At 34.1% G+C, this 11006-nt stretch overlaps 1 protein-coding gene across 1 annotated transcript; it reads right to left on the minus strand.

Moving 5' to 3' along the window:
• Positions 1 to 775: 775 nt before the first annotated feature.
• LOC145674053 (uncharacterized) lies at positions 776 to 1546 on the minus strand. Its single transcript, XM_081743878.1, has one exon. It carries the CDS (start codon positions 1544 to 1546, stop codon positions 776 to 778), a length of 771 nt encoding a protein of 256 aa, XP_081600004.1.
• Positions 1547 to 11006: the final 9460 nt, after the last annotated feature.

Consider the following 11006-nt stretch of genomic DNA (forward strand, 5'->3'; position numbering starts at 1 on the left):
ATTGAACTTATATAGATGTTCCCAATCGTAGTATCGTATTAGTCTATAAAGTAAAAGGAAATTGGCTCTTTTATAATTGTAATATTCTTTTTTGAATTCTTCTTGTACTGTACGTTCAGTATTTAAGGAAAACACAAGATTCAGACAAGGGTGGTGAATATCCTCAATAACCAAAGGAAAGCTACCTCTTTCAGTTACCATCCTAATATTACTAAGTACTAAGTCTAATGTTCTATTGTTATCATTCGTCACATTATTGTATTATGTTAAATTTAGCAAACTTGCAAGATTAGCTATTGAGCGACATGAAGTAGAGCCATTCATGAAATTATAATTTGTTCCATTTATTTCACTTAAATAAAAGTCACCTAAGATAATACAGTCTGATGATACGATATCTATATCACTTTCTAAATAATTAATATAATCCGTACAAATGGTTAACGGACAGGAAGGAGTAATATAAACAACATTTATAAATATAGCTTCTGTATGAGAAGTTGAACTCTATAACAAGTTTTTACAGTTATCAGTGTATCACCTCCTATAACCTTATTTGTTAAAGTAAGAATTCTATCGTTTCGGAATACTTTATATCACTCATCAAATAATTCACCATCTTTAATGTCTTGCGACAATGATGTTTCAGTTAGTACTATGAGATCATGTGAACAACCCAGCAAATTCTGAAGAAAATCTGAGGTTTTAGTTCTAAGTCCATTTACATTTTGATAATACACACGTAATTCATTATTACCTATGTTTGTCATTAACATTACAATTTGTCAATATCTTGTTCACAGCTCAAAACAATTACAGGTGAATTTTCATTCTTTCTAATTTTTATGCGGCACATTTTGTCAACCCATAGTAATTTATAATTCTTATCACGTTGAATGACTTTAGCTTTGGCGAATATAATCCGTTTTGCTGCGGTCAGTGATTGGTTTATGTATATTGGGTTATTCACAGTCAAACCTAAATGAATGGTAGAAAGATTTCTTTTAACACGCCTTCTTTGTAATAAAGACTCTTTATCAGGTCTGCGAACAAATTTGACTATTATACTCTGAGTTGGTCTATTATTTACTTTCGGTAATCTAAGTAATCTATGACATGCGTAAATCATACTCTCATTAATTTCAAAATCCATAGCTTTGCCTACATCAATTACTTTTTGTACCACATTCTCGTTTGGTGTTACTGGAACACCGTAAATTTCTAACGTACTAGACCTAGAATACTGTTCAGTTTCGTCATCTTTCAAACTAAGTACACTAATTTCTTTCTTAAATCGAGCATTTTCATTTATTAGGTTATCAATTTGAATTTGTTGGTTTTGAATGATCTGTTGTTGATTCAAAATTAACTTATTATTGTCTGCGAGCTTTTCATGACAGTTTTCAAGAGATTTACCCAAATCATCTTCTATTTTCTTTAAACTTTTTAGTATATCTTCCTTAAAATGATCAAGCAAGATTGTTAAGTCTTCTTTTGGTAATATATCCATCTTAGTCTTTTCCGTATTCACCTCGCTATCAGACATTTAACGACTTGGTCTACGTTTTGACATACAAACATTGCACAACCACGGTTTTCCACTTTTATGCAAATTCACACAGCCAGTATGAAAGGAGGTATGACACTCTTTACAATTTATTTTATTTTTAGCAGTTCTTGAGATGGGGGAGGAACACTTTCCACAAACACTCATAATGAATTTAGAGACATTTAAGTCCTCATTTCCATCCGATTTGCGTCAACGCAAAACAAAATTCACAAACTTTTTCGCAGTAGACCGCACAATAGCTATAATTTCATCTTATATTTTGCGCCGCATTACCATATATAAAATCTATGGAAACTGCTATATAAGTAGTTTTGAATAGGTCTCTTAGTTCAGTTAGTACTGGTATCACAGTTTTTAACCGATAATATTTTGTTTCCTTTGAGTAACGAATGAAATGGTGGAATGAGAGAAGTGGGAGGAAACGAGAGAACCCCGAGGAAACCCACGCACACGGTGTTTGTCCACCATAAAGTTCACGTGGCGGGGGCTATGATCGAACTCGGGTCTTGAAGCACTAGAGGTGAATGCTCTATACCGCAGAGCCACCGCGGCCCCTGCAATCCAAATCGAATAGCACACATCTTATCCCAGTCAACAATTGGTTTGCATTGACCAAAATGCAGAATTTTTATCAATTTCCTGGGCAAAATTTAAAGTTTCGATAAATTTTCACATAAATAATTGCTTTATTTTTCATTACAAATCGAATGACATCCGTGTAGTGCTAGTCGACCACCAGTCCGCATTGTCCAAAATTCTAATTTCTTTATTTTTCAAAGTAAAACTGAATTTTCGGAAAATTAGCTGTCAATACGAATCGAATAACAACCATATCACCCCAAGAAGATTACAATAGATCCACATTAACCAAAGTCTCGAATTTTTAGAATTATCCCGCGTTAAAACTTAATTTTCGTGTAATGTCATATCAATTATTGAGCTAGTGGTCAATATGAATCGAATGACATACGTATCATCCCAGTCGACAGTTGGTCCAGATTGCCCGAAATTCCGATATCTTATTGATTTCCCGGGTGAAAATTGATTTGTAGGGAAAATGTCAAAATTATTATTAATCTATTTGTCAACACAAATCGAATGACATGGGTGTCGTGTCAGTCGACAAACAATCCGCATTTCATAAATTCCAAATTTTTATTAATTTCCCGAGTAAAAATAGAATTTTCGGAAAATGTCATATAAATTACTAACCTAGTTGTCAATACAAACCGAATTACACCCGTATCATAACTGTCGACAACATTTCCACACTGAGAAAAATGCCGACTTTTTAATTAATTTCCTGGTTAAAAATTTAATATTCGAGAAATTGTCATACCAATAATTGGTATACTTTTCAACACAAATCAAAGACACCTATGACCGCTGAGCTGACAATGCTACATATTACCTAAAATCCCGAATTCTTATTAATTTCCCGGGTAAAAATTTAATTTTCAGGAAAACGTCATAATAATTGTTCTAGTTTTCAATACGAATTGAATAACACAGATGTCGTGCCAGTCGAAGAAAGGTCCACACTGACCAAAATCTCGAATTTTTAATTAATTTCCCAGGTAAATATTGAATTTTTAGGAAAATATCAATTATTGATCAAATTATCAGTACAAATCGAATGACATCAATCTTGTCCATGTCAACAATTGGTCTGCATTGCCCTAATCCCGTACTTTTAATGATGTTCTGGTAAAAATTGAATTTTCGGGTATATGTTATAGTTATTGACTACTTACGCATGTGAAGACACCCAGGTCACTCCAGTTGAAAACAGATTCGCATTGACTAAAATCCGAATTTTTACTAATTTTCCGGGTAAAAACTAAGTTTTCGGGACAATGTAATATTAATAGTTGCTCTACTTTGCAACAAAAATCGACTGACATGCATCTCGTGCCGTGTTCCCCAATATTCCAAATTTTTATTATTTTCCTGGGTAAAAATTGAATCTTCTGGAAAATTTCATATCAATTATTAATCTACTTGCCAATAGGAATCGAATCACACCCATGACGGCCTAGATTACAACAGGTCTGTATTAACAGGAATTCCGAATTTTTATTAAAATCCCGTGGTAAAATTGAATTCTCAGGAAAATGTCATCATATCAATTATTCATTTACTTTTCAATACGAATAGAATGACACTCATGTCGTCTCAGTCGACAGGAAGTCCGCATTGATCAAAGTCCCAAATATTTATTAATTTCCCTGGTAAAAATTGGATTTTCGAAATAATGTAGTATCAATTATTGATCTACTTTTCAATACGATTAGAATCATGCCCATATCGTCTGTCAATAACTGATCAGTATTGCCGAAAATCTCGAATTGTCATTATTTCCCGGGTAAAATTGGATTTTCGGGAGAATGTGGTGTCAATTATTATCTACTTATAAATTATGAATCGAATGATGTCCCTTCCATTCCAGCCAATAACTGGTCCGCATTGACTAATTTCCCGAATTTTCGTTAATTTCCTGAATAAAAATTAAATTTTCGGTAAAATGTCAGATCAATTATCATCTAATTTTTCGGGAATATATTATCAGTTATTGATCGAATCGAAAGATACTCAAGATGGCCCAGTTAACAACAGGTTTGCATTGACTAAAATCCCGAATTTTTATTAATTTTCCGAGTAAAAGCTAAATATTCGGGACAATGTCATATTAATTATGGATTTGTTTGTTATTAAGAGTTGAAAGACACATAGGGCACTCCAGTCGACAACTGATAAGTATTGCCCAAAACTCGAATTCTTATTGATTTCCCAATTTAAAATTTTCGGTAAACTATCATATTAATAATTCCTCAACTTTTCAATACGAATCGAATGAAGTTTATGTCGTTTTCGTCCACAGCTGGTCCGCATTGCCCAAACTCCCGAATTTTTATTTATTTCCCGTGTAAAATTTGAATTTTCGGGAAAATATCACGTGATGTGTTTATCTACTTGGCAATGCAAATTGAATGACGCACTTATCATCTTTGCCGACAATTGGTATGATTTGCTCAAAAACACGAATTTTTACTAAATTTCCGGGTAAAAATGGAGTTGGCGGAAAACCATCAAATTATTGATCTACTTGTCAATACGAATCGAAAGACAAACATTACATCCCACTGGGCAACAGATACGCATTGTCCAAAATTCAGAATATCCATCAATTTCCCAGGAAAAAATAAAGTTTTGTTAAAGTGTCATGTTAATAGTTACTCTAACTTTCAAGGCCAATCAAATTATATCCATGTCGTTCCAGTAGGGAACCGGTCCTCATTGCCCAAAATCCCGAATTTTTATTAATTTTCTGTTTAAAAATTTAAGTTTGTGAAAAATGTCATATCAATTATTGATCTATTTGTCAATACGAATCGAATTACGCCCATGCCGCGCTAGTCGACAATAGCTTCGCATTGAATAAAATCCCGAATTTTTACTAATTTCCCCGGTAAAAACTAAATATTCAGAACTGTCATATCAATTATTGATATGTTTGTCAATAGGAATCGAAAAAGACCCAGGACGTCCCACTCGACAACTGATAGGCATTGCCCAGAAACCCGAATTTGTATTGATTTCCGAGGTAAAAGTTGAATTTTCGGGAAAATGTCACATTAACAATTGCTCTACTTTTCAATACGAATCGAAGGACGTCCATGTGGGAAGTGTCATCAATTATTGATCTACTAGTCAATATGAATCGAATGACAACTATGTCGCTCCAGTTTATAGCAGGTTCACGTTAAGAGAAATTCCATTTTTTTTAAAATTCCTCTTGTTAATTTAAATTTTCGGGAAATGTAGTATCAATTAATGATCTACCTGTCAATACGAATCGAATGACACCCATGTCGGCCTACTTTACAACAAGTTTGCATAGACAAGAATCCCGAAGTTTTATTAATTTCCTGTGTAAAATTGGATTCTCGGAAAAATGTCACATCAATTATTGATCTACTTGTCAATACGAATCCAGTTACACCCATACTGTCCCAATCCACAGCTGGTCGCATTTCCTAAACTTCCGAATACTTATTAAATGCCCTGGTAAAAATTAAATAGGCTTTTTCGGGAAAATGTTATATCAGTAATTGCTTTATCTCTCAATTTTAATCAAATGACATGCATGCTGTCCATTCGACAAATGATCCGCAATGACCAAACTCTCGAAATTCTTTAATTTTACGGTTAATAATTGAATTTTCGGGGAAAGTGTCATATCAAGTATAGTTCTAGTTGTCAACACGAAACGAGTGACATCCATGTCGCCCCAGTTGATAACTGGTACGCAGTTCCAAAAATCCCGGGTAAAAATTAATTTTTCATGAAAATGTCATCATGATCTAGTTGTCAATACAAAACTAGAGGCACCCATGGCGTCCTAGTTGACAACAGGTCCATATTGATCAAAGTATCAAATTTTTATTAATTCCCTGATAAAAATTGTATTTTCGGGAGAATGTTATCAATTATTTATCTTCTTATCAAGTTGAATCGAATGATACCTATGTCGTCCCAGTCAACACCTAGTCTGCGTGGACCAAATTCGGGAATTTTTATTCATTTCCTAAGTAAAAATTGAATTTTGGAAAAATCTCAGACCAATTATTCATTTATTTTTTAGTTTGAATCGAGAGACACCCATACCATCCCAGTCGACAACTAGTATGCATTGCCTTAAATCCGAAATTTTTATTAATTTCTTGGGTATAAATTATATTTTTGGGAAAATCTGATACCAATTGTTCATCTACTTGTCAATACAAATCGAATGAAACCCATCTCGTCCAAGTCGACAACTTGTTCGCATTGCCCAAAATTCTGAATTTTTAGTAATTTCCAGGTAAAAATTGAATTTTCGGTACAATGTTGTATTAATTATAACCTACTTCTCAATACGAATCGAATAACGGCCATGCTGTCCCAGTCCACAGCTGGTTCGCATTGCCCAAAATCAACGAATTTTTATTAATGTCCCTGGTAAAAATTGAGTTGAGTTTGAACTTAAGTTCCCTTTCAGTAGCAAGACTATATGAGACGGGATCTACTGGTGAACGTCGAATCCGAAGCACATGAGATCCCGCTGGGAATCAAACCCAGGTCTCCTACGCCAAAGGCGCGTACGCTAACAGCTTAGCCGCGGAGCTCTGGTAAAATTTGCATTTTTCGGAAAAGGTTAAAGACGTTTTCGATCAAAACGAAATTTTCAATTTTTACCCATCAGCAAACTACCCTTAGTTATTGGGATAGTAAGGAAATTCAAAAAATATCTGTTGACTCTACGGAATATCATAAAAACCTGAAGTTTAAAATTTAGCTCAGATACATTGGGCGGTACGGCTTACAGGCAAGTGAACACGTTTACATCGGAACGAACGAATGGATGACGTATGGCAAGATAGTCCCCCCCCCCCCCAATTTAGAAAATTGAAACAATGACTAGATCATTCGTTTGTAGTACGTTTGTACCGTTTGTACAAAAACTATTTTCGTTTGTACCATTTTCCTTATAGGGTTACTTGAGAGGTCAACTGGGGGGGCTATCTTGGCGCCAAATAGCCCCCCAGTTGACCTCTCAAGTAACCCTATAAGGAAAATGGTACAAACGAAAATGTTTTCGGTACAAATGTAGTACAAACGAATGACCTAGTCATTGTTTCAATTTTCTAAAGTGGGGGGACTATCTTGCCATACGTAATGGATGGACAATAGATGGAGTAATTGAAAAATCGCTCCTTTAGTATGGAGGGGCCATGAAGCGTGTAAATCTGTTGAAATTTCGAATACCATTTTTTTCGCGATCACCATCTTTCTTCTCTCCTATCGTCATTCTAAAGCAATAATATGATAAAATAAATTTCCTCTATATTTTCATCAAAATTATTCAGTCTTGATGCAGTTGAATTGAATTGAATTTTATTGCGTTCAATGACCATTTACATTGGCTGATTGCCATATGGTATAAAACATGTCAATGATATTATGCAAAATATATATTCATATTATTCTAAAAACATAACCACTTTTGCTATATCTCCTAGATGATAGAAAATAAACATGATAAAATGCAGTTTCCTTGGAGGATTTGTAATAAGATACTCACCCATACAGCATTTTCTTTTTTACAAAGTAAACAAAAATATAATATGTACAAAAATTACATTTACGACTTAGCAGAACCTAGGTCAGTTTTCAAGTATTCCTCCACACTATGAAAGCAGTGGTTTAGCAACAGAGTACGTACTGACTTTTTGAAACTTTCATGTTTGGAAAGAGATTTAATTTGATTAAGCAGAGCTAAGAGTTGTACACCTTTGTATGCAATTGTTTTCGAAAACAAAGTGGTATTATGAAGAGGAACTTAGAGATGTGACTTCGTTCTCGTATTATATCCATGTTCGTCCGAGTTCCTTTTGTGCAGTTCTTGTTTCTTGTGGACCAAAAGTAATGTTTCATATATACAGTGAAACCTCTACTGAAGGACACCTCTGTAAAGCGGACACCTCTCATAACGGACATATTTTGTAATCCCCAAACAGTGTAATAGGAAAAACCATGTTGACAAACATCTCTAAGGCGGACACTCTCTAGTACGAACACGGACAGTCTTTTCTGTCTTTTATAGGTATTATTTACCTCCATATTACGGACACTTTCTCTAGAAACAAGTTGAAAAGTACAGAAAAAATACATTTTCAGTAATACATACATGTATCACCAAGGAAGAATTGTAATAACATTTTTCCTCGTCAACTGGCTGTTCAGAAACTCAGATGAAGCGTCTTTGTTTAACAACACCCTCATATCCTTTGCTTGCAATCCACTCCCACCCAACCTGTTTTAGAATCAAAAGTGATTGACAGTTGCCTGTCATTTGGTATGACACGTCATTCTACTGTTCCACCGGAATCAAGCAGAAGACATGTTTGGTATTTTTTGTCCGCGTATTCGCATATTGTCTGAGTGCCTCTATTTGTAGACGGAAATCTTTTTAAGTCATTCTGCATCGAATAAGCAAAAAGGTGTAAGTTGTTGTGAGCTTTCAAAATGCCACGAAAAGCGCTAATGTTAAAATCGAATTGATTGAATTTTCGAAGAATACTGAGGTGTGCGAAGGAAAGCTGAAAATTTTTGTATCGGTAAAACACAAGCACTTGAGATAATATAAAACCAAGACAAGTTAATAAAGTTGTGGTGTGAAAATGACAATGAAAATAGTGTTTCATTGCTTTGAACAAAGTTGGTGTGCAAGTGAATGTTTTTATAGAGTGCGGAATGAAAAAAAATCCTGTGTTAGGGTCGATACTAAAAGCTAAGAATTTGGAAGTAGCAACAGAAATGGATGTTTCAGATTTCAAAGTCTCGAACGAGTGGTTAGAGAAGTTTCGAATTAGACACATTTTTTTTTTCAAAGCGATTTGTGGAGAATTCGCAGATTTCGACATGCCCACAGTCATAGAACGGTTTGATAAATTACCTTCAATAGTTTGTAATTATATATCACCTTGTTTACTAATTTACGTAAGAAAATATCGAAACCTCTCTAAGACGGACACCTCTCTATAGCGGACAATTTTTGATTCCCCGCGACTGTCCGCTTTAGAGTGGTTTCACTGTATATATATATATATATATATATATATATATATATATATATATATATATATATATATATATATATATATATATATATATGTGTGGGGGGGGGGTGTATACAATGAAGGAAGTGGAAGAATATTTAGGTCTGAATAGCGTTCTGCAAGAAGTATAAAATGAAGTATTAGTGATTATTCTTATCACTTTCTTTTGGAGTATAAAAACTTTCTTAAATTCAGTGGACGAATCCCAAAAGGCTATTCCTTATCTGATTTTGCTGTGGAGCAATGCATGGTAAGCTGTTAGCACTGCCTTTCTACTTAAAATGGAAACAAGTGACCTTATTAGGAAAATTACAGAGGACAATTCATGACATAATTTTGCAATATGTTGAGACCAGGACAAATTATTATCTATCAGAAGATCAAGAAACTTGACTGTTTCGGTTGGCTTTGTTATTTTTTCGTCTATTCGAAGTATTGGATATGGTGTCAATTAGCGTGGTTAGAATGGAAATGTTTTGTCTGAGTTTAGAAATAATTTATTATTTGCAAACCAGGAAACTACTTGTTACATATTGTTATCTATTTTCTTTTGGGTTTTGGTTGGTTCTGATTTTATAATGACGTTTGTATCATCTGCATACAAAATACGTTTAGTCTCCCTAAGATGGTCTGGCAGATCATTTGTGTAAAGAAGAAACAGTATAGGACCCAAAATTGATCCTTGTGGACAATCTACTTTGATGTATTCAGGTTTTGATTTGTGCTTACTCATAAATTTCGATTCTTGGTTTAGGTGGGATACTTCTACAATTTATATTCTGTTCAAGAGATAGAATTCTATCCACAATACCCCTAATACCATATCTATACAACTTATTTAATAAAATCTGGTGGTCCGTGCAATCAAATGCTTTCGTCAAGTCCAAGAAGACACCGAAAGGATAGCATTTTGTGTCCATGGCATGTATTACGTACATAACCAAATCGTAGATAGCTGTTTGGGTTGATTTCTCTTTAAAAAAAAATTGAGATGAGCAAATAACATTATTACATTTTAAATGTTGGTGTAACGTAGAAAGGAAAGTATTTTCAAATATCTTAGAGAACACTCACGTAAGAGAAATTGGTCTGTAGTTTTCCACTTTATCCCTGCTTCCTTTCTTGTGTAATGGCTTTAAGATTGATGATTTTAATTTCCTAGGAAATGCACCATTTTTAAAAGATGCATTGACGATACAGGCAAGTAGGGAACCTACTATTTTTGCTGTCTTTTTCAACAAAAAAGTAGGAATTTCATCAATACCAGTGGAAATTTTATTGTTTAATTTTGAAATAACAGATAAATTTTCACTTCCTTTGAAGTTCAAGTTTCCAACATGAAGAGAGATTTTCAACGGTATAATAGACATGTGTCACGGACAATACTTTCGTTTTACAATGTGAAACTACAGTAGACTTCCAAACTATGGGAACTCAATACAGCACATATATAAACTACTAGGTGCAATAGATTAACAAGATCAAAAATAGAACCCGTTCCTCGGATGTTCAGAACATATCAAAAAGCCATTACTCGCTATGTTTTGCTGTTTTTGTTCTACAGCAATAAAGGTTGAAGCTGGAAATCGATAATTTGAGTCATTTCCGAATTGAATAGATTATTAAGGGAGGAGATAGACCATACCCATGGAAAGCTGAATTGACTGCAAAAACTGCATCTCGATATCTCTTACCGTATTTGCTCTACGGAAATCAGTATCGAAAGCGGAAGTAGTAATAAATTTTAACCACTTAAGGTTTTGATAGAGTACTGC

The sequence above is a fragment of the Thermobia domestica genome, chromosome 17, assembly GCF_964235325.1.
Source record: "Thermobia domestica chromosome 17, izTheDome1.hap1.1, whole genome shotgun sequence".
Lineage (NCBI taxonomy): Eukaryota > Metazoa > Arthropoda > Insecta > Zygentoma > Lepismatidae > Thermobia > Thermobia domestica.

Excerpts from the sequence above, each read along its gene's own strand:
- LOC145674053 (XM_081743878.1), bottom strand. The coding sequence starts at position 1,546 with ATGTCTGATAGCGAGGTGAATACGGAAAAGACTAAGATGGATATATTA.